General features: G+C 44.3%; 2 protein-coding genes across 4 annotated transcripts in view; one reads left to right on the top strand and one right to left on the bottom strand.

Annotated features, from left to right (window-relative positions):
• Nucleotides 1–25,467, top strand: part of LOC119164417 (deoxyribonuclease-2-alpha) — a 194,708-nt gene that overhangs the window by 112,415 nt on the left and 56,826 nt on the right. The window lies entirely within an intron of this gene.
• Nucleotides 1–25,467, bottom strand: part of LOC119164416 (sodium-coupled monocarboxylate transporter 1) — an 84,275-nt gene that overhangs the window by 40,374 nt on the left and 18,434 nt on the right. Inside the window, exons 9-13 of the mRNA XM_075871689.1 lie at nucleotides 21,163–21,251; nucleotides 18,849–18,958; nucleotides 17,243–17,310; nucleotides 14,509–14,595; nucleotides 585–769 (exon numbers count right to left, since the gene is read on the bottom strand). Of these exons, the coding sequence (XP_075727804.1) occupies nucleotides 585–769; nucleotides 14,509–14,595; nucleotides 17,243–17,310; nucleotides 18,849–18,958; nucleotides 21,163–21,251 (539 nt within the window). The remainder of the gene's footprint in view (nucleotides 1–584; nucleotides 770–14,508; nucleotides 14,596–17,242; nucleotides 17,311–18,848; nucleotides 18,959–21,162; nucleotides 21,252–25,467) is intronic.

Genomic DNA, 25,467 nt, shown 5'->3' on the forward strand with positions numbered 1-25,467 from the left:
CGAGACAGTGCTTTTTTCTAAGATCTCTCTCAAACCTGTCATTTCGTCATGCAGATGGGAGCTTTAAATAAATTTTCAACTCGATAACTGTTTCATTATTTTAGTTCCGTCAACGTCAACATAACGGGAAAAAAGAGTATGCTTACACATAGAACTAACTATGCATAAGTTTATTGATTATTGTGCGTTCTTGTTAAGCGATATGAAACCTTTGTGGAAAGCAACAATGGCGCGTGCGTTACACAATGTTTCACCTAGAATTTGCTTCCACTGAAATTCTGGCGTCTCAATATTCAGAAATATAACTACTATCTCGTTATTTAGACGCTAAGTGTAGTTCATCGCAAATTAATGCACGATATTCGACAAAACACCAACATTTTCTCGGACATTGCTGCGTTTGGTTTCGCTTGCTGTGTCTGGATAGTTTTTTTTTTTTTGAAAAGGCAAGTAGTTCGCGATCATAATAGCTACTACACCACACTCCTCATTCAAACCGCGGGACTTCGGCTCTTTTTGGAACAACTGGCCAACATGGACGAGCAAACTAAAACTCCCTGCGAAGATGCGTGAAAGAATCATACCTCGTAACATCTTCCGCGCCTACAACATTTGCAGAGTATTCATTCAAATCACTGGCATTCGACTGCAGTGGGCAGCGGTCGAGCGATTTGGGTAGAACCGGAACTGGTGGTATGTCGGAAAGTCCCCTTCCAAGAGCATGCCACAGGAGGAAGATGCAGACTAGAAGGGTTGAACAGCCCGCGCCCTACAAAAGAATGCGTAATAATAGGTTGTAGCAGCAGCAGTTGCATTCACAAGCACGCATCTAAGCGAACTTCCTTGGTTTCACAGATAGCCGCGGCGACTACCTGGGTTCTCATCCGTGCATCGTACACGTGCCTGCGCGAAAAGGACCACTCATCTGGCCTTGGCGCAGATTGCGCTGAAGCCGCCCCCAAGCTGCCTCTACGCGGCCCGTTCCTCTGTCATAAAAGCCGTCCCAGCGGAAGCATCACTGTTGTAGCAGCAGCAGTTGCATTCACAAGCACGCATCTAAGCGAACTTCCTTGGTTTCACAGATAGCCGCGGCGACTACCTGGGTTCTCATCCGTGCATCGTACACGTGCCTGCGCGAAAAGGACCACTCATCTGGCCTTGGCGCAGATTGCGCTGAAGCCGCCCCCAAGCTGCCTCTACGCGGCCCGTTCCTCTGTCATAAAAGCCGTCCCAGCGGAAGCATCACTGTTGTAGCAGCAGCAATTGCATTCACAAGCACGCATCTAAGCGAACTTCCTTGGTTTCACAGATAGCCGCGGCGACTACCTGGGTTCTCATCCGTGCATCGTACACGTGCCTGCGCGAAAAGGACCACTCATCTGGCCTTGGCGCAGATTGCGCTGAAGCCGCCCGCAAGCTGCCTCTACGCGGCCCGTTCCTCTGTCATAAAAGCCGTCCCAGCGGAAGCATCACTGTTGTAGCAGCAGCAGTTGCATTCACAAGCACGCATCTAAGCGAACTTCCTTGGTTTCACAGGTTGGTTGCTTCATTTTTGACACTTCCTTAGAATTTCTTAGTCTAGCAACTGCTGCTGCTACTGTTGGTGTTACGGCTTGTATACTCACTTTGTACTCACGTGTTTAGCCATTTTACACGATGCCGACGAATGCCGAACTCTGCAAGCGCTTAGACGAGCTAGAAGATTTATTCAAACTTAGATTGAACGAATTGGTTGACCGGCTTGTTGTTAATATACAAACCAAGCTTCAGGACGCAGGCTTAGACGTCGGTGAATTGAGAGCTGAAGTTGGTCGTATGGATGACAGTTTAAAACTCTTGAACGAGGTTGTCGAGTCGACACGCTCCCAGCAGCTCGAGCTGACTGCCGCAAATCGCGCTCTAAAAGCAGAAAATGAGGCCCTTCAAAGTAAAGTCGCCAACCTCGAGCAGTACTCAAGGTTAAATAACTTGGAAATAAAAGGGGTGCCCTCTACCCAAGGAGAGGATTGTTCCGCAATCCTGACTGCCATTGGCGACAAAATCAACTGTAAGGTCTCGGCTAGCGATGTCGACACGGTACATCGTGTACCTGCAAAGTCCGGTCAAAGGAATATAATTGTGCGGTTTTGCTCTCGTGAAAAAAAGAACGAGTTCATGAAGAAAGCCAGAAGGGCGCGGCTGAACACTCGAAGTATAGGGTATTCAGGAGAGAACGCACAGGCAATATTTGTGAATGAGCACCTATCACCAGACAATAAGCGCTTGTTCTCTAGGGCACTTGCCTTAAAGAAAGAAAAAGGATGGCAGTTCATCTGGACGGAAAATTGCCAGATTAAGGTGCGGAAGTCTCCCGACAGTCGGGTAATTCGCATTGCTTCCGATTCTGATTTATGCAATATTGCCTAACATTTTGCAATCAGTCTAGTAGTCAATCTTTCAGTTACGTGAAATGGCTTCGTACATTAGACCTCACGAACTTCAGACCTATTTTTCCTTGCCCTGCCGTTCACTAATTCATTTTAATGCACGCAGTCTGCAAAAAAACATGGATGGTATCACAACTTTCTTATCATCAACTAGTCACAGGTTTTCTGTGATTTGTATTAGCGAAACGTGGCTTTCCGCATCTCATAACCACTTGTATACCTTCCCCTCATACTCTGCTGAATACTGTCACCGCGATAATAGTAATCATGGTGGTGCGGCTGTTTTCGTGTCCTCGGAACTGCGTTTTCATAGACGACTTGACTTGACACTCAAAGTGGCTAACTGCGAATCTGTTTGGGTTGAATTTCACGATTCATTTTTTTCACAGGACAAAAAAAAACCTTATAGTTGGTTGCATCTATCGTTCACCGTCATCATGTGGAAGTGCTTATTGCTCGGCCCTTGGTAATTTGTTGCACACATTATCACTGGAGCAGAAAAATGTCATTATCATGGGCGATATCAATATTAACCTCCTAGATCCATCCAACACACTGTTCAATGAATACGTTAACTGCCTAAATGGCTTTGGGTATGAAAACCTAGTTACGCTTCCAACTCGATGTCCCGCAAATAAACAAGGTACACTTATTGACCACGTTTTATCAAATCTCCTTGCTAACCCTGACTGCGGCGTTGTCGAAGCCTCTGTTACCGATCACTATCCAATATTTGTGCGTTTAAATTACACTCCTTGCGCTATTGTCACAGGCCTAACCAGAAAGAAGCTCAATTCAACAAAATTCTTTGAGTTAATATCTGCTACAGACTGGAACCCAGTCATCGCGTGCGATAACCCTGAAACTGCCTACGATACATTTTCAAAGATAATTTCCAATGCCCTTGCAGATTCTACCGAAATAATGAACTGTAAAAAACCGTTCTCAGCTCCTCGTAACCCATGGCTATCTAGCAGTTTGCTTGATTGCCTGAAGAAAAAAGATAACCTTTACAGAAAAACAAAAAAACAACCGTTCAATACTGCGCTTCATGATAGGTATAAAAAATATTCTAATCGTTTAGGAAAACTACTCAAACATGCCAAAACACAGTACTATGAAAATAAAATTAAGTGTGCCGGTAATGATGTAAAAAAACAGTGGGAAATTTTAAACTCGTTTTTGGGTAGATCCAACCAGCATAGCGAAATAACAATGATAAAATCGGGAGACCTACTTCTCGATAATCCCTTACACATTGCTAACTCTTTTATTAACTTCTTCTGCACAGACAAGCAACGGGAAGACGATCCTCTGACCCAGCCTTACCCACGCATGCCACACAGCTTTTTCCTTCACCCCGTGACACCTGAAGAAATAGTCACTATCATTTCTAGTCTAAAAAATACCGGGCCCGGTATTGATAATTTCCGCCCCTCTCTCATAAAACTCATAGCAAGTTTAATATCTGAAACATTTTGTCACATAGTAAACCTTATTTTTACCACGGGAATTTTTCCAAGCTCCTTGAAGAAAGCCAAAATAATTCCTGTTTTCAAGAAGGGAGATAAGCGTCTCACATCTAATTATCGACCTATAGCTATACTCTCATTCTTTAGCAAAGTTGTTGAAAAACTAATAGTAACACGCCTGTCTTCCTATTTTTCAAAATTTCATGTCTTATCAACAAATCAATTTGGATTTAGGGAGGGATACTCAACTGATTTAGCATTAATTTACTTGACAGATAAAATCCGGCAGGCAATTGATGCAGGTAATTTGACGGGGCACTCTTTATTGATTTGTCTAAAGCATTTGATTCACTTGTTCACAATATACTATTTGCTAAATTAGAGTCTATTGGAATAGCAGGCCCGCCACTGAAATTACTACGTAACTACTTAAAAGATAGAGAATATATTGCGTCTATATCTAACACTTACTCACACCCTAAAACAAGTAACATTGGGGTACCGCAGGGATCAATATTAGGACCTCTCTTATTTTTAATATACATCAATGATCTTTCACAATGCCTAAAATCATCTGACTGTATTCTTTACGCTGACGACACTACTATTTTCTGCTCAGATAACCACCTTGATTCATTAATCTACAAGCTTAACCACGACGCGGACAGCATAGTTACCTGGTGCCGGCAAAATAAACTACAGATAAATGCTACAAAATCTCAGTTCGTCATCTTTTCTTCTAAGCATAGGATTTATTCAGGTTCACCATCTTTAACTTTCGCTTCAAACACACTTTATCCTACTGACAGTGTCATGTTTCTCGGAGTCACATTAGATAAGCACCTAAAATTTGATGAGCATGTTTTATCGTTAACAAAGAAGACAGCTTATGGCATTAGGATATTAAAGTTCGCAAATTTTTCCATATGAACACACTAATATCCCTTTATTACGCTTTCATTCATACGTATATTAATTATTGCATATCATCATGGGGAAACACGTATCCAGTCTATTTATCTCCATTGCAACACACTCAAAATCAGGCTATTCGCATCATGACACATAGCACCTACACATCAGAAGCATTGCCTTTGCTCACCTCTAACGGTATTCTGTCGGTGGGAAAACTACATAAATATTCCCTCGCAATACTAATCCACAAATCCATCAGCGGAAAGCTCCCGTTCCCTATAATCATCAAAAGCCAGTATCCTTACTCTTTGTCAACACGTTTCGCATCCAGCAATAGCTTCTTATTACCGAAACCCAGAACTAATTATGGTAAGTTCACTACTAACTTTTCAGCCACACAACTATGGAACTCATTACCATGCCATGTTAAAAATATCTCCAATTTCCACGCATTCAAGATCAACCTTCGGAATTATCTGCATTCAGCATAGTCATTTCATCATTTCATCATCTCTGCTTTCTTTTGTAATTTTTAAATAATCCAACGATGTTTCAGTGTTAATTGCTTCTTTTTGAGTGTTTACTTTGTGTACACATCTTTGTTGCGTTAAAGTACTTTTGTTTACTCAGCTCTTATGGGAGGTCCCCTGTACAGTCTCTTGACTTTGGGACCTCCCTCTGTATCAGTAGTAAACCCCATTGTAACCACCATTTGTAACCAATCAATTTCAATAAACTTTCTAAACTTTCTTTCTTTCTAAAAAATAATAATATTTGCCATACATCCATGGAAACGTCACTAATTGCAGAATGAAAGAAATATATCTTCTATTGCGAATTCGCGTTAAAGATCGCAAATAAAAACAATGATGTGAATTGAGCTGTTAATGAAGCCAAGGAAAGCTTTGAGCGTATATATTGCACCTTTCAATTAAATTGAACCTATGAAAAGAGGCTTAATGACAGCAGAAAAAAAATAAAATTGCTGCCAGGGGTCACAAGAGCCAGGTCCTTTCTTCTAAATGAACACCTTCACAGTTTTAAGCCACCTAACAAAAGATAATTTTCATTACCCTGGTGTGCATTATAAATGCTTTCCCGACACTTGAGCAAAACAACAGGTGTAACTGTTTTACTTCGATTTTAAAGCTTTCATCGCACAGCATCTCAAGCCAGCCCCACCAGAATGAACAATGCTAGAAGTCCAGCAGTGTATTCGGCTTTCGAAATCTGCGTCCTGCATTCAGCTTAAATCTGAGAAATCGCTGTCGGACTCTCCTGACGACTATTTACTCGCTGTTCTTCATGTGAACCCCGTGTGTATAACAGGAAGCCGACAGCTGTTGCTGGTGTACCATAAGTTTCAGTTTTGCCATAACGTCTGACTCGTTATGGCACACCCCTATGAAGCCACCGCCTTCGCACTGTAACCTGAATTACCCTTCGAGAGTAGGAGTGCTCAAATAGTTTCATTGCATTCGCAAAAATTCAGGCACGCATTTTATGCTTTTCTACACTGGTGTTATTATTTAAAGAAAGACTAAATATATATCGAGAATGAGTGTCGGAATCTTTTTAAGCGTTCAAGGCTCTGTCAGGTAACGTACACGGTGGTAGTTGCGCCTCCGTCAACACTCAATTTATCTCCGCATACTTGGACCTGGAAGTGTCAGTCAACAGTTTTCGCAAGGCGAGAAAAACAGGACATTGTTTTGCGTAAAGCCGTGTAGCCAAGCTGATCTACTTTTTTATACTTTTTACGAGCAGACCGCTGAGAAATAAGCTCGTCCATGGAAGCTCAAGAATTTAAATCTGCCGTTAAAGGACAAGGACAAGTGAAAGGGCAACGTATGCTGATGATACTTCATCAGCATATGTTGCAAACGCTTCAATTCTACATTTTTTCTGAGCGCGAACCAGTCTAGTAGATTCAGTGGATTTGTATAATGTAGAACAGTCATGAAAATATAATTCTGTGCAATTGCGATCCAATTGAACAAGCGACAAGTTGGCTCTACTTTTCTAAACGTTCTCAGGTCACTCATTCAAAATTACAGTGGGTATAACATGAAGTCTGAGCAACATCTTCGGAAACAAAACAATTCGGTAGATCCCGGGAACCCAGAGAATCCATTATACGCGCTGAATAAGCATGTAAGGAGACTATTGTCACGGGGTCGTGACGTGAATGAAGGGAGTAGACTCCCGGTTGAAGAAGAAACTATTCTTAGGGGCCGAACTTGGGGACACGCAAAAGTAAAGTAAGGCACTGATAGCGAAAAACAGCGTCGGCTGTCCATCAACTGACAAGCGCGAAGCGTGCCGGCATTTATACACTTTCCATCGAACATTCCAGCTTTATCGCTATCAGCGACTTAGGTTCTTGAATAATCTTAAAGGTTCACGAAATAGATGTTATCTTGACAAAACGATCTAGTACAGCCTCGAAGCTTCTCTAAAACCATAAGCGTGGTTTGCGCTGAACGTAGGGTAACGGGGTGATAACAAAACTTGAAAGGAACGTAGCATTGCCCCCTCTGTAAAAAAGGCATTCTCCCGATGCTCTAACATAAGATGAAAGCACAAAAATAATGCAAAAAAGTACAAGCAATAAACTACGATACAGCAATAACAAAATACACTGTTTCAGTTTGTTAACGCGCATGAAATGACTTGAGGTGCGCGACATAGACGAATTCAAGTCGTGATCGGCGTCATTGAAAGTTCGTGATGCCGTCGGCGAGAAACTCGTAATCGAGTGGGCCGAGACGTCAAATTACCATGTTTGGAGCGACCAAAATACCGTCGCAGAATTTTTTCACTGAGTCCATGTCTGCGTATCGGCGTCCATACCCAAACACGTTCACTGGGCTGGTATTCCACGACGCGTCGCCGAAGATGTTAATGGCGGCAATCCTTTGTCTGTTGGTTCTTGATGCGGAGGCTGGCGAGTTCTCGGGCCTCTTAGGCACGCTGAAGGTACTCGCTCACAACGAAGCTTTCTTTGTCGGTGAAGTTGGGTAACATGGTGTCGAGCTTCGTTGCCGGGGTCCTTCCGTAGACCAGTTTGTATACGGCGTCATCTGCGTCGTTTCTTGAACGGCAGTGTTGTATGCAAAAGTCGCGTACGGAAGAATGGCATCCCACGTCTTATGGTCGACGTCGACGTACATTGCCAGCATATCGGCGATGGTATTATTAAGACGCTCTGTGAGGCCATTAGTCGGTGGATGGTAGGCGGTGGTCGGGCTGTGGCTTGTCTGACTGTAGCTCAGAATTTCCTGAGTTAGTGCCGCCGTAAAGGCCGTGCCTCTGTCTGTGATGAGGACCTCTGTAGCTCGGTGACGCAAGACAATGTTCTCAACGAGGAACTTTGCTACCTAGGTGGCACTGCCTTTGGGCAGAGCCCTTGTCTAGGCATAGTGGGTGAAGTAGTCAAGATCTACGACGATCTATTCATTTCCGGCCGTCCACTTCAGAAACGGCCCCAGTAAGTCGATGTCAATTTGCTAAAACGAAAGGCGAGGTAACTGATAGGCTGGAGAAGTCCGACTGGCCTAGTCGGCTTTGTCTTTTAGTGTTGACATTCTCGACATACCCCGACGTAATGAGTGACGTCGGCGGTAAGTCGTGGCTGGTTATACTTCTCCTGTATTCTCACAAGTGTACGGGAAACACCGAGATGTCCAGCCGTCGGGTCGTCGTAGATCGCATTCAAAATTTTTGGACGTGACACTGAAGGTACCATGAGGAGGTAGCTGGCCAGATGTGGTGAAAAATTTTTTGACTAAGATGCCATTACGCAAAAAAACGATGCCAGTCATCGCTTGAATACCTTTGGAACAACGACAGCCTTGCCCTCTAGGTATTCCACTAGGCCATTCATTTCAGGGTCGGCACGCTGTCGTTCTGCAAAATCATCAACGCTCAAGGTTCCCAGGAAGCAGTCGCCGTCCTCGTTCTCCTGTGGTAGTGGGTCGATGGTGGTGTGAGAAAAGCAGTCGGTGTCATAGTGCCTTCACGCCGCTTTGTAAAGGATGGTGATGTCGTATTCCTGAAATCGCAGACTTAACCGCGTGCGAGGTGACCTGAAGGGTCCTTCTAGTTAGCTAGCCAACAAAGGGCATGGTAGTCGTTTACAACTTTCAAAGGTCTGCCATGGAGGTAGGGGTGAAACTTGGAGGTAGCCCAGGTGATAGCAAGACACTCCTTTTCTGTTGTGAAATAGTTGACTCCAACTAAGATAACGATCAGCTCACATAACTGATGACCCTTTCAGGTCCGTCAATCTTCTGCACCAGGACGGCTCCGAGACTCACACTGCTTGCGTCGGTGTGGATTACCGTGTCGACCCTTTTGTCAAAATGAACAAGTATCGGCAGTGACTGCAGGCGTCGTTTTAGTTCTTGAAGAGCTTCCTCCTGTAAGGTTTTCTACTTGAAGTCCACGTTGTTCTTTGTGAGGTTAGTGTGTGCCTCGGCGATGCGGGCAAGATTGCTGACGAAACGCCTGTAATAGGCGTCGAGGCCGAGAAATCGACGCACGGCCTTTTTGTCGGCAGGTGACGGGAATGCAGCGATGGCTGTTGTCTTTCGCGGGTCGGGCCGTACCTCGGACTTGCTTATCACGTGTCCCAAGAACAAGAGTTGGTCGTACGCAAAGCGGCACTTTTCTGGCTTCGGAGTGAGTCCGGAGGTTTATATTGCTTGACGTACAGCCTCAACGCACTGCAGATGGTTGTCGATGCTTGAGGAAACACGAAGACATCGTCTAAGTACACGAGGCAAGTCGGCCACTTCAATCCCTTGAGCACGGTGTCCAGGACACGATGGAACGTCGCAGGCGCCGAGTAAAGACCAAAAGAAATGACCTTGAACTAGAAGAGGCCGTCTGTTGTTATGAACACAGTCTTTTCTCTCTTTCTCTCGTCTACCTCGATCTGCCAATAGCCTCGCTTGAGGTAGATTGATGAAAAGTATTTGGCCTTGTGGAATCGATCAAGAGCGTTGTTTATTCGGGGGGAGGCTACACGCACTTCTTCGTTATCTTGTTGAGTGTGCGATAGTCAACGCAGAAGCATAGTGTCCCATCCTTTTCCTTCACTAGCGCCGTCGGTGACGACCATCAGCTTTTTGAAGGCTGGATGTTGTCGTCGCGGATCATTTCGTCGACTTGTTTTTTTTTATAGCGCAGCGTTCTCGCGTTGAAACTCTGTACGGACTCTGACTAAGCGGCCTGGCATTTTTTTCTAATATGATTCTATTTTTCGCGACAGGGGTCTGTCGAGTTGTTGACGACAAAAACAAGTTGTTGCATTTCAGGACCACGTTTTTTAGTGGTTCTTGTCTATGTGTCGAAAGGCTCGGATTAGCGTTGAAAGCTGGTTGAAGGGTTTCAGTTGTCAGTGTAGATTCGGCAGAAGCGATGTGGGCGAAAGCGTTGCTGATTTCCAATATCCCTTCGATGTAGGGAATCATCGTGTCTTTGCTCACGTGCTTGTACTCGTTGCTGAAGTTCGTGAGCATCACTTTCGTGTTCCCTCCTGGCAGCTCGGCTATTCTTCTGGCGACAAAAATTTCTTGGTTTATTAGTTGCTGGTCGCCTTCAACGACACCTTGCATATCTGTTTCTTATTGAGTGCCAACGGAATCGCTGACGCTGAAGCGAGAAGGAATGGTGACTTGGTCCTCCAGCACATTTAAGGCGTGCCTTTTGACAACTTATGCAGCGGCGGTGCTTTTTCTGTGGATAGTGTTATCGACTTTTTGTCAGGTCAATGACGGCCCAATGGAGGCTTAAAAAGTTCATACCAAAGATGCCATTTCTCGAGCAATGCTGTAGTACGATGAAGCTTGCAGGATAAATCTTACAGTTAATGGTGACTCTAGCTGTGCAGGTTCCTGCTGGCGTAACTAGGTGACCTCCAACTTAAACACCTCCAACTTCGCTGCGAACGTCCCACTAATGACGGAATAGTCGGCTCCGGTGTCGACCAGAGCTTTGACGCTGTGGCCGTCGACGAGGACGTCGAGGTCACTAGTTCATCTCCTCGCCTTGCAGTTAGATCGCCGCGTTGGATCTCACCTGTGGCGGTTTGTACCGCTGCTTCGACGTGGCGTCATCAAGTTGTCTCCTGGCCTCGGAGATTTGACGTCAGGACAACATTCATATTCTGGCAGGTTCTTGAGTGACGTCGTCGTCGGTGGCAGATCTTTGGCAGTTAGTCGTACAGCAACCGCACCTCCATCGGTTGCTATCTTTAGCTTTCCGAGTGCTGTGGGCTAGGTGACCAGCCATGGATTGGGCCAGTGTAGGACTGGCGGCGGGGCGACTTGCAGTGGCCGGGCGACAAGGAACGGTATAGTCGTCGTTCTTGCCACTGTGTTCCGGTGGTGTAATCGGCGATGTCGCGAGGCATTTCACCCAGCTGCTGACGCCACGCGTTGACGGCAAATCCCCGGAGCCCCATCTGTCGGTACCGGCAACGGCGGTAGGTGTGGCCAGCCTCACTGCAGTGATAACATAGCAGGCGGTTGTGAGGGGCACGCCAAACGTTCGTTTTCCTTTGCGTGTAGCGCTGACCCAGAGAAAAATGGTATGGCGTTGGTGGTGGTGGCGGTGGTGGCGTCTGGCGACGGCAGTTCGGCGGAGCGGCGTATTGGTGAGGGTGCGGAGGGGGGACGTAGTTTCGAGCTGCAGCAGCGTAGCTCATTGTTTGCGGCTGAAGCTGTGGTGCTTCGGAAACTCCAAGCGATTGTTGAACTTCTTCGCGGACAATATCGACTATCAAGTCCACCTGGGGCTGCGATGAAGGCAGCAGCTTCTGTAGCTCCTCCCGAAGGATCTGTCGGATTGTTTCACGTATGTTTTCGGAGCCGAGGTGTGAACAGCTGTGCTGTCTTGCATCGATCGGCAATCGTACTGGTGCGTACGCATTTCTGAAGTCTTCTCAATCGACGTAGTGTCTGGGACAAACTATTGAACGGTTTTTCGTGCGTTCCGCACCAGCCCAGCGATGAATTCGTGCTCTACATCTCGCATGAGCAAATGGACTTTCTTCTTTTCAGGATTGTCGGGGTCAGAGTGGCGGAAGAGGCGGGTCATTTCTTCCGTGAAAATGGTGACATTTTCATTGGGCAGTGGCACCCGGGTCTCCAGCAACGCAGCGGCCTTCTCTTTGCGTGCGATTCTCGTGAACGTTGGCAGGAATGCACCAAGAACATATCCCCCGTTTGAAGGGCAGACTCTCGATTCTCGAACCAGGTATTGCTGCGTATTCCAGATAAAAGTAGACGCAACGGAGCTTCTCTTCCACTTCCCAGTGGTTGAGGGCGGCCATTCGGTCATGGGGTCTCTAGCGAGGTCTTTGGGACATCGAACGATGACCCATGGAAAATAGGTGGTTCCCTTTTCTGCTGCATCATGATCTCGGGCTTTGGCTCAGCAGTTTTCATCGTTGCCATGGTCGAGGTTATGGCCGTAATTTTTCGAGCCTGCACTTGCAAAGGCCCCTACTCGAGAGGTGAACCCTGCTGCCTGCGGCTTGTTCGGTGCTCATGGCTGGCGTCGGTGTCTTATTCGCAACGTGGGCTGGGTACACGCGTTGACGGGGGTGCCCGGTACACGAACGAAGCAGAACCTGCACCAGATGTCACGGGGTCCTGACATGAACAAAGGGAGCAGACTCCAGGTCGAAGAATAAACTGTTTATTCGGGCCGAGCTTGGGGCCACGCAAAAGGAAAGTAAGACACTGCTACTGATTGCGGCGTACAGACCTTCGGCCGTGGATCAACTGACAAGTGGCGAAGCGTGTCGTCATTTATTTACACACTTCCCATCGAACATTCTAGCGTTATCGCTAGTGGCAACGTAAGTTCCAGAATAATCTGAAAGGTTCACAAAGCTGGCGTTCTTTTAACAAAACGGTCTACTACAATCTCGAAGCTTCTCGAACCCCATAGGCGCTGTTTTCGCTGAACACAGTGTAACGGGGTGCTAACAAAACTTGAGGGAATGAACGTGGCAGTATGGTAATTTTTATTGAGCGTGCCCTTAGACAATGACGCTAAAGATGAGTACAAATAATGTACGCACAGACATATTGAACACACGCATGTTTACTGTTGCGTACCCATGTTGCCAACAGAAACACAAGTATTGGCTACACCAGAAGCGGTAAGCCAATAGGTAGCACTTGTACCAGCAAGGATGGCCGCCCTGGACACTACTAGATGAATGAGCTTTAGTGGGTGGCGCTTCAATACAAATGCAGTTGACCCTACGTGATGCTTGCATGAAAAGACTGCGTATGCACTGTTTCTAAAATCGGGTTGCTTGCACGGCAACAGTAATTGGCATTTCATGACCATTACGGTCTACTTAAAACGCAGGTCTGATATTTCGCGTGGCCGTGTGTCAAAATACTTGGTTGCTAACCAGGATACTGGGGTTCGATTTCTGCTTGGACCGTGATAACTATTCTTCGCGTACGCTGGGTAAACTCCACCGCTGCCAACATTTGGGGGTAAGGTTCCTTAGGGCCAAACTAGTTGGCGTCCATCACGCACCCCAAAGCCCAAACCTAAACTGAACAACTGCGCAACAAAAAAACAAAAACATGTGTAAAAAACTGGCTCAATGTGGAATCACCAACGTGCGCGTGTCCATTCATCGGTCAATCTATGTGGACGCCCAGACATTTGTCCACCTGTCCATCTGTATGCCCATTCATCCGTCCACACGTCCACCTTTGTGTCCTTCCGTGTGTCAGTCCTGTATACTTGTAGGTAACTTCAACACAGGCATTACGGACATCAGGCCCTGTTGCTTCGCCCTCTCGTCGTCCCTCACCTTTGGAGATGTACTGATTTTTTTTACCTTAACGCTCTCAAAGTAAATTGCCAGTGCCTGTGCACGTTGTTCCTCGCTTGATATAAACTGGAAATCGCCTTCAGTGCATGGCGCATAGCTACGGTTGATCTTAACCGGTCGTGACGGGTGTACCGTGAAAGTACATGTGTAACTGTTTTTTTTTTATCTGGATAGCCAGCGCTGCATCCCTAATTGACGCTTCACGAATAATACGGTCTATTTGAGAAGCAGTTGTGAGACCTGGCGCGACTCTGTGGTAAAACACTTTGTTGCCACGTGCAGTACTGGGGTTTGATTCCTTCTGGGACCCATACATTTTTTTTTTTACATTCGGTGAATCAACGTTGCCGATGCCAGCTTTTTTTCATCGCTCACGCGCTAAAAGTACCCATGTGTGTTTTCGCCGTTCCTGAGTAGAAAAGTGTCAATCTTCTGTGACACATACAGGTGGCGGGTATGTGCCACTGTCTAGCGGAAAGTGTTTGACCATGTACGTAACGTGATTGTGACATTATTCATGAACCATGATATGACCAGCAAGCCGTATTCGTCAAACCATCTTACCCTCCCATTATAATTTTCATTTACTCTCAGCGGGTGAACGCTATGCACATTCTCATCAACCTTTTACACTGTAGAAGTGTACTTGTTTGGTCAAGTTGCTGCTTTTGAAGTTCGATTATTGCAATAGCACAAGACTAATAAAATTTCTTAACATCTTCTTGTTGTTTTCTTCTCTAACGGCTGTGTTAACGAATTCACCAAGCCTAAAGGATCGCAATTGATCTGCGGTTCCGAAGGAAACATAACATTAAACACATACCTTTGCATTCACCCATGGCGACGACAGAGCGAGGAGAAAGAGCCCCGAAAATGGTCCAGCCGCGGAGCAGTAAAAAGACATAAACAGCTATGGAAAAAAACAAAGGGATATAAAACTTAACGCATCACGAAAGTTATACTAGCACCAGAAACACTTTTTCGTGCAAATCTAAGCAGTGCAGAATGTGAGGAGAGTATTATTTGTTTCACTAAGAAAATAGGTTGGTGAACAATTTGTCACCTTGATTACTCTTCAGCAAAGTGACAAAGACAATCTAGGATAAATTATCTGCGCCATCTTCGTCACTCATCGGGGTGACAATGTCAGCGTGACGTAGTTGAATTCTTCCAATGTGGAAACTTGCGCGCCAGTTAAATTCTCTGTTCCACGATTTATCATCATCCTACCTCATTGCAATTTATACAGTTACATATCTACCGGTCTGATAAAACAAAACGCATACAAACTCTGCCACCTTGACTTTCAGCAGGTTGTACATTTGCTCAAAATCCCTGATAAGTACACTGACAAAAATATTGCAAAAATGAAAATGAGCCCGCAAACGGGCATCGCGCAGTCGTGCAATAATTCAGCGGCAGTTACACACTACAAGTACAAGAACACGCGAAAACAGAAAAAAAAACGTAGAACAATGACTGATACATTGAAAAGTACTCAATTATGCAGGAGATGTACACATTGTCATCATCATCGTCATCAGCTTGACTACGCCCCCTGCAAGCAAAGGCCTTCCTCATGATCCGCCAATAACCCTGGTAATGCGCTCTCTTCTGCCACGTTATAATAGCGAACTTTTTAATCTCATCAGCCCACCTAACTTTATAACATCACAACTTGTAACAATGTATATTTTAATGATAGAACAAGGGCCTCGACAAAAAATTTCGGGATCCTTAAGCTAAGTCCTCAAGAGGCGAACGCGATGGTGATGTCCTGTCTCTAGGGCATACTTCAACCTCTTAGTGCATACTTTTCGTTGTATGATGTTACTCTAGAGGTTGAAATTGTGCTTACTGCGATGTAATCGCACAAGATAATTTTTCGCTCACAACCAACGGCGGTGATGCCGGAGATTCTTGACTGAATTTTTTGCACCATTCGTGTGATTAGGAATGAATATGTGTGGGAATGTATCTACAGGCCTTCTAGGCAGTACATTTAGGGGCAAGTCGGAGAACTCGTGTTGGTGTTCTCCTAGCTCTCTTCTATGGCGTCTGTCGTAATCTGACGCTAATTATGGCACTTATTAACCAGTGGTCGAACAGTTCTTCATCGTCTCGGTGATGTCAACTACGAACTTGTCCTAGCAGACACATGGCGCCGTTCTCGTAAACTAAGCTCCTCTAATGTTGTTCATATCTCCAGGATGAAGCCATACTATTCGCGTTAACTGCACGTCATGGGCTTTTTGATGTAAGAGCTTACTTTAAGGACTGTTGTACATTTTTTCTCGTTTTATTTTGTCTTGCCCTTGTGCTTTTCGATGAGCACAAACATTTTTGGCTAGCTTTTACTTTTTTCCGGCGCCACGGCATACATACGATGCTTTTTTTTGCTTTTTTGGGGGTGAGAGGATAATGTCATACAGTGGTGGTAGCAAGAAATTAGAGTGTAGAAGTTACGGCTGCTGTGGCCGAGTAAACAGTCATTCCCGGTTTCTGCTCGTCATGTCTTCTCACGGAAATATCTATCTATCTGTCTGTCTATCTATCTATCTATCTATCTATCGATCGATCTATCGATCGATCTATCTATCTATCTATCTATTAAGAGCTCGTTTTTCCCGTGTTTTGACACAATAAAAATCAGACCTAATAGAAAATAATGGCAAGAAAACTATAGAAGTTATTAGGCGCATATTATAGTAAATGTGAAGAAAAGTGGGTATATATGTATATATATACATATATATGTATATATATATATATATATATATATATATATATATATATATATTGATCTCCTGTATGATCCAGAGGGAGTATTCAGGAAACGCGTGACCTAATGTTATTCTTACAAAAGAACATCACATCTATGCCTTCTCACTTTCTCGAAATTCATGCAAACGAGTGAGGTACTTGTGCTAATGCATTACATGTCCACCATCGTTTTTCATTATCACCAACTTTTGTCAGCTATTCACACCACACACACCTTTCACGGCATGGTCTTGATTTTATTACTTGTATGTTTTTACCCGCCTTACCGCGAGGAATTTTATGGCCCTTATACAACCGCTTATCACAATCATTGTCCATATTTTTAGTAATATGAATTGGCGCTCTTTGGCCGTGAAATGGCCCTTGCGCCACAAAAGATCAAACATCATCCTCAAAATTCATGCAAACACTTTCAGGGAGTTAAACCTGTCGGTATCTGATTGATTGATTGATTGATTTGTGGGGTTGAACGTCCCAAAACCACCATATGATTATGAGAGACGCCGTAGTGGAGGGCTCCGGAAATTTCGACCACCTGGGGTTCTTTAACGTGCGCCCAAATCTGAGCACACGGGCCTACAACATTTCCGCCTCCATCGGAAATGCAGCCGCCGCAGCCGGGAATCGAACCCGCGACCTTCGGGTCAGCAGCCGAGTACCTTAGCCACTAGACCACCGCGGCGGGGCCCTGTCGGTATCTGTAGAACACAGATGGCAGAGACAACGTATTCATAATTTCAGCCACTAAAAGCGCCGGGAACAGTCGTACTTACCCGTGCTGCGGTGCCTAGATAAGGCACAGCTATTGCGCCCAATGTCATGATGGTGCCGCTTGCGAAAGCTGCAACCAGAACATTGATGGGCATCAGAGGCAAGTAGTGCAGTTTTGGCATGTTGGTTGTAACGAAAGTATAGCATGAAAAGTACATTAAAGGTTAGCTGAGCCAGCTTAGATGTTTGCGTGTTGCAATGCTATGTACGGGCGCAGTGGTTCAATTTACAAACAATTTCAGTGGCCACAATTCGGTGGGTCGAAACCTAAATACACTCGCGTTCACAATCAATGAAATCCTAGTTGAACGCTGGTTATGTACGGCAAACCTGGCAAAAATGTTTAGTTTCCTTAATATATTTAACAAATGAAACGGAACCTGAATAATAGGGGCTTAGGTAATGCTATTAAAAGGTTCATAGAGTTGACATAAATCCGCGCTCTTCCACTTAGGCGTTACACATAAGTATGCAGTGATTTACTCACACAAAGTTTTCAAAGTGCGTTTTAATCACATAGACATTGCTGATAACCCACGTGGCATTTGTACACAATATTGCACCTATTATTTCTGATGCAGTGAACAAATACAAGAGTGTAATTTGTTTCTGAAATCTAATGATTCGTCTGGTACATGGTATTTGCAGGCTGGCGATGAGTAAAACGCACCAACACTTTTTTTGCGTAAAGAACTAAGCAGTTTTTCGTGTGGCACATGGTGTTCGTGTCTTTCGTGCACGCTAACTTTCAGCACAAGAAGAACAATAAGTAACTTTAAGAATGGACATTAAGAAGAAACTCCGTGTCCTCTATTACCAAATCCTGTGTGAATGTGCATATTATTTGAAAAATTGAGGCTGGTTAACCACTTTCTCAAAAGATGCACTCAAAAAGTAGTAAAATCACTAATCAAGAATTACTTCAGTTTCGCATTACCGTACTGTTTCTGAGGTGTAATTATAATTAACTTCATCATCAGCCCACTGCAGGACAAAGACCTTCCCATGTCCCGCTAATCCACCAGAAGGAATCACAGACGTGAACAATAAAAAGCAGAATTACTGGTGTTACCTTTTAGAACAGTTATGATTGACGGAAGAGTAACGTCTCTAAAGCAACCTCTGATTTTGAAAAACCCCGTAGTGGAGAGCTCCGGCCATCTGGGGTTTTTTAACGTGCAGCTAATGCTAATTACATGGACCGAATGCATTTTCCCTGTGTCCAAAAGGTAGCCATCGTAGCCGGTATTTGATCCCGCTATCTGCGAGTCAGCAGTTAACCACCAACAGCACTAAACCACTGGGGTGGTTTTCAAGAACAACAAAAGAGCCGTACGGTTAGAAAATTAACTGATTTTATGGACATTCTTGTCGATATCAATAATGCAAGTGGCTCAGAGTAGGTGCAACAAAACTGGCACACCAGACGTCTAAATAGTTTTCAACATATAAAACGCAGTCACTAAACGTCAATACCAGTAACACTAAACCAAATATCTACCGGGTGTGTTCATTGCCCAAGCATTCTTGAGAAATGGGGCTCAGAATTTCTCTTAGCTAATAAGTAAAACGCGAATAACTCTGCTATACCAAAGTGGGAGCACAAACCTAAGAGACGCATCACAATGACGGCCTTCTTCTCGTTCAGCTTGACGTACGGCGTGACGACGTCGACGTAGAATATTGCTGCGTGGGAGTTGACGATCGATGAAACAGTGCTGCAAAAGAAATCGAAAAAAAAAACTCATTTATTGCTCAGTGATTCATGCGTCACACTTAATGCGTGATGAACACCAATATGCTTTTTATAAAAAATGCACAATATATATCTTATACTTATTTTGACATGTGTTTCGTAGACCTTCCGTTCTGGCTCCACAAGCTTAAGGCATGATGCTTTCCAGAAGCCTCTTGTAGGTGGCTGATGAGATAAATCAACTAAATGCGTACAAAACTCGTTTCATAAAACATTGCAAAGGCGTCACATTTTCGTTCTGTACAAAGCAATGAATGGTTTTGTCATGATGCGACATCAAGTAGGAGCCGTCACTTCCCATCACAGGCTTTGTAATTACTGTTCTGGTAAGCTACATGACGCCTAAATACCTCAACAATTGAACGCAACCAGATTGTCTTAACTTCGAAGCAATCGAACCCATTCTGCCTTTTTTTGTGTTCTCATTATATTTGTACAGATACAAGGAAACCGAAAAGCTATTTCTATGTTTTATTACAGCACAAAGTGCCTAACATTCTTCTGGACTGATACAATAAATCTGTACAGCTATTAGGTCTTCATAGTTTCTGCAGTCATTCACTTTTCAACAAACTTCCAGTACTCATTCATTTACTGCTAAGTATTTATTACGACTATACCATCTCGCTGCAACGGGCATTGAAAAAGAACAAAGCTTAAAAAGACAAAGTGTGACATTAAATTTTGTTTTTCGCTTCGGCATGGTCACCTTGCTGCTTCGCCGACGTGGTACGATGTATGCTGACTCTCTCACGACTGAATTTTCATTTGGTGTAAGTCCAAGCAATGTTGACAAATCAGTCAACTACTGTACCAAGCTTCGCCTTACCAAATTATGTTCTCTTACTACTTTATCTATAACACTTTTATATATAATTACTTAGCCTTCTTTTGTATTACAAGACATTTTGAAATATGTTTTGAAGTAAAAAATCAACAAGTTTCTATTTCACATACCCTCACGATGACCAGAAAGCAAAATGCATTTATGTTTTCTTCTAAAGCATTGTTCTGATCATGGCCCGCCGTCACATAGCATGGCACGTCACATAGTTTGAGATAGCCTCTGTGATCGGATCTTTTGGTCCAAGCTAATATGTCATGTCATGACGTCACCATGTGGCATTACATCATATGACATCATTATGAGAGAAGCGTGACGTGGCGACATGATACGTCATCGTGACGGCATAATGAGACGTCATCACGTTATGGTGTTTCTCATCGATTGTTCCTGAGGGTAGGGAACATTGAAGCTCAGGCACTTAAGGCTGCCGCATTAATGCTGGTTTGTAAACATCGAAAGTGGAAACTTCTACGCGGCAACAATGCAGCTCAATTGCACTCACACGCATGTATCATGTGGGAAACTGCAATAAGCCATCACGGAATGACAACAAAACGTGCATTTATTTCAAATCACTGGTCTTTTGGGGCATATCGTAGTTGCTCCATTGAAGTAAAAAGTGATTCGCTCTTTCACAGTGTTTATTTTTTAAAATCAGTTCCAAAAGCAGGAAGAAGTTTCACGCGCAATGGGTTGCACGTGTAAAGTCTACGTGATCTTACGTGAAACAAAAAAAAAGTTTATTCGTAGCCTGTCTTGTGCTACCAAATTGCCATGAAACTCTTTTTCACAGTCTTTTCAACTCAAACTGTACAACCAAATTCTACAATGTCCAACTGAAAACACATTTTCTCGAATAACGGGAATTTTGGAGAGATAATCTGGTTAAGGTCCACTTTCTGTTCATATTACATTGTACCAAGCTTCCTCTATGCCTAATACAATATGTAGTTGCTAATTTGCTCAAATATCCTAAAACTCCTTCTTGCACCTTCTTATATCGCAGCTGTCGCATATCACACAATGTTTCACAAGCGGAATCTAAAAGGCCGCACCACAGCTCAGTATTTTTGGTCAGTATTTGTTGTTAGCGTGGTTTATGCTGTTCAAGCTGCTCCCGGTAAGCCTGTTATCTCGAAATTGTGCACAATATTACGCTAAACGTACCTCTTTACCAGCTCAGCTTGTTTCTATTTTAGTTTGCATGCTTAGAATCAAAGCCATGTGAGTTCAGAATTTTCGTATATTGGACATTCTAATGCAGGATGGATCATCCTAAATGTGACTGTCTTCGTTTAGCTTATGCCTCCATACTTTACCTTGTCGATGCTCCAACGAGTCCAGCCAAGAATAAGCCTCTCAAAATAGGCACATCGGCAAGGTTCTTCATCATGTAGTACGGAACAATCTGAAGAAAGGAATTTATAGTTACATTAAGAAACAAACCGCCCGTAATCAATCAGACGAAATTTGTGGTAGTAAATATCAATGCAATATAACATACAGGTTGTGTGTGTGTGTGTGTGTGTGTGTGTGTGTGTGTGTGTGTGTGTGTGTGTGTGTGTGTGTGTGTGTGTGTGTGTGTGTGTGTGTGTGTGTGTGTGTGTGTGTGTGTGTGTGTGCGTGCGCGGCGCCGTCTGGTCGAGAACAATACGTTAGTGGGAGGAAGTATATGCAGAGACCACGGACATCTTATAGATGATCGTCGCAAGACGGTAGGGAAGCAAAAGGAAGAAAAGGGAGAAAGAAAAACGGAAGAACAGACAGAAAAGGCATAAAATGTAGATAAAAAGAAAGGAAGTTGAAAGGGGACGGCCCGGGTTGGTGCGAGGAGTCTACCTTATGTGTTTCTCTTTTTTTGTACCCTCTCTTTTTTAGGATTGTATGAAGCTGAGCACCATCAAACTGTACCCTCATCCCTCATTCCTGACAAAGGCCAGACTCAGGCTGAAACATCAATATATATATATATATATATATATATATATATATATATATATATATATATATATATAATTAGAAATAAAGGAGCACACTTACGAAAATTTGATAATTGTTTACTCTACGTTTCGGCCGTTGCACGGCCGAAACGTAGAGTAAACAATTATCGAATTTTCGTAAGTTTGCTCCTTTATTCCTAATTATATCTGCACCGGACCCACAGAATTTACTTTTTTGAATCATATATATATATATATATATATATATATATATATATATATATATATATATATATATATATATATATATATATATAATTGATTATTTGATTTGTGGGGTTTAACGTCCCAAAACCACCATATGATTATGAGAGACGCCGTAGTGGAGGGCTCCGGAAATTTCGACAACCTGGGGTTCTTTAACGTGCACCCAAATCTGAGCACACGGGCCTACATTTCCGCCTCCATTGAAATATATATTTGTTACGAGGAAGATTTATTCACTGAGAGCTGGATTCTAACGGCTTAGAGAGCGCACAGTCATGCAGGCAAACGGGAGAAGCTCGAGAGTTTAACCCACAACAACCACGTTGTCGTTTTGTTCATTTGGGTGCCAATTCAGCTGTGTCGGGGCGACAGTTCCATACACGTATCATCACCCCGGCCCGTAAGACACCGTCTCGGTGCCTGTTAAGTGAGCGAGTCGGCGTTGTAGGGCTTGAGACGAGAAACGTGAACTACTTCCGTTCTGGGTGCAGCAGCTGATGAGTTTGTGGTAGCGGCAATCTCGTAGGTCACAGGTGTGACCTGACGAATGACTCGGTAGGGCCCCGCGTATCGCGATAGTAGTTTCTCGCAGAGGCTGACACGTCGAGATGGGAGTCACAGGAGAACAAGAGATCCCGCAGAAAAAACTGCATCTCTATGTCGACGATCATAATGGGACTTCTGTGCTGTCTGCAACGACGATAACCGAGCGCGCGCTACCACGCGTGCTGTGAAGGCCCGGGTGATCGCATCCTGAGCGTACGAAGTGGAGGATGGGTGGTCTGATGAAAGCAGTGTGTCGAAGGGCAGTAAGGGATGACGTCCGAAGAGTAGATAAAAAGGGGAGTAGCCCGCTGCTTTATGACGCGACGAGTTATAGGCGAAGGTTGCAAACGGAAGAGCTATGTCCCAATAAGTGTGGTCGGTAGATACGTACATGGCAAGCATGTCTGTCAATGTGCGGTTTAGGCACTTCGTTAGGCCGTTAGTCTGAGGGTGGTAAGATGTGGTGAAGTTGTGACGGGTAGCACAAGATCGGAGTAGATCATCAACCACACGAGATAGAAAGTAGCGACCACGGTCTGTGAGCAGGTGAGATGGAGCGCCATGCTGGAGAATAATGTCGTACAGCAGGAAGTCGGCAACGTCGGTTGCGCAGCTGGTTGGTAGCGCTCGAGTGATTGCATACCGAGTGGCATAGTCTGTGGCCACTGCAATCCAAATATTTCCAGTTGTAGAAGTAGGAAAGGGACCTAGCAAGTCCAACCCCACTCGATAAAATGTCTCGGCTGGAACTTCAATAGGTTGAAGAAGACTGGCAGGGGGAGTCGTAGCCTTCTTTCGGCGCTGGCAGAGGTCGCAAGATGCGACGTAACGGCGAACAGAGCGGTAGAGACCCTTCCAGAATGCTCGTCGTCGAATGTGATCGTAAGTTCTTGAGACTCCTAGATGTCCAGAAGTTGGAGCGTCGTGGAATTGTCGCAGAACATCCTTTCGCAGGTGATGCGGTTACACACGCGAACGAAACACTGCTGCTTCTATTTACATTCGCTATTCACTTCTTGCGTTCAGTAGGGGCCGATGCCAGCATATTTCCTTTTTTTTTCCTCTCTCACTCGAAGACTCTCTACGAAACTCCAAAGCGGAACAGGACCGGGTAGTGACTACAAACACCAAAGAACACCGCCGGTCGCACAGATACTCACTCTTCACTTCTTGTGTTCAGCAGGCGGCGATGTATCGGTCTTGAAAGAGAGCCGTTCCTTGAGCTTTGCGCGCAGCGACTTCTCCTGTTCGGCTCTCTCGGCGGTGTGCAGGTTCTCGACGACCACCTTGGCGCACTCGGTCCTAGTGAGCCCCGTGGCTGAGGAAACGGAGACCCTGGGGCACAGCTTGGCGTACCGATCTGAGGCGACGCTCGGAAACTCCTGAGTCGACGGGTGCATAGTTCGGCGTCCGGCACCACGGTCTGCTCACTCTGGCGAAACTCTTCGGGCACCCTACGCCGCACGTATTCGCCCAGGCATTTGCCGCTCCGCACGGGATCAGCGCGCCAGACGCTGCAGATTTTCGTGTATTCGCGGTACAAGTTCGCCCTTGCCATTTGCGAACGAAAACATCGGCGTGAACGGACGTGAAAGTTGAGCCATACACGTATCAATATTTATATATAAGGCTGTTTGTACTATAAGTATTCATGGGAACAAAAAATGCTTTGAGCCCATTTACGCTCCCACAAACGCCGAGATAGGGCAGTGCTCGTTTTATTACACGCTTTAAATATTTGAACATAAACAGAACGCACAGCGTTATTTGTGTGCATTATGTTGGTTGGCAACTCGAATACGTAGCGTGTACATAAATTTTATATCATATCTAATGGCATGATTTCATCTGTACGTCTCTAAGTCGTCGAGATCAATTTGGTAACTTGTACATGCGAATATACAAGGTAAGATGCGCATGAATAGCAATAAATCATATCTTGGGAATCGAATGACATGAAACAAAAGATAGTGATGTGATTGTTGCCTTTAATATGTTATCAGAACGCGACCCATACTGCGAGATGTGCCGTATGTGGCCGCTAATATCAAGATGTGGTAATTCTGTCTGAATGCCAAAATGTTGTTGGCTAGTGCGCATTTGCGAATTTGAAATGTTTGTAATGCGCACTATGAGGTCTAATTGCAATGTAAAAGGTAAACGTAGCCACCCTTGTACTGCTGGCTTAGTACAATAATTTCTTCAACATAACGCTGATGCATTCTATAGAAAATTATGAATTGCACTGGTGACTGTGCTTCGAGGAACGCTCACATTTACGACTGTGTGCTTCTTACGTTAGGCGACATATTCCTTGTTGATATGCTCACGTGGCCTGCAGAGCCTATTGATTCTACTGCAGTTTACTTTTGTGTGAACCTTAATAAGAAAACTTGTGTTTTGCGTCATCAAACTGTCGGTCATCACTTTAAAGAATGGGTGGGACGAACAACATTTCGAAATCTCGGTATCATGTTTAGAAGGGCAAGTAAGACGCTGCAGAAATCAGATTATCAAATAATGTTAAATCACAGAAAAAATACACACATCATGAACAATATTAAACTTCTGCCTAACAATAACAATTGTAAAGGTTAAGAGAACGAAAGAATATATTGTTCAGTGTAATAAATAAAATACTGAAAATTCCAGAAAAACATAACACAGCTGCATTTGCTGCAGGTGTAGTGTGTGTAGCACAGACGCGTCCACTGTTAAATGTAACACCTGGGGCCATCATGTTTAGATTTCGCTATTTTACTGAAGCATAGTAGCTTAGTAGCATAGTAGCATAAGACATGGGCATGCAGATTGTTTTCATTACCACTTGCTGTTAGAGGACCTGGAATATTGATGCTTTGCCTTCTGCGT

Source organism: Rhipicephalus microplus, chromosome 8 (assembly GCF_043290135.1).
Source record: "Rhipicephalus microplus isolate Deutch F79 chromosome 8, USDA_Rmic, whole genome shotgun sequence".
NCBI lineage: Eukaryota > Metazoa > Arthropoda > Arachnida > Ixodida > Ixodidae > Rhipicephalus > Rhipicephalus microplus.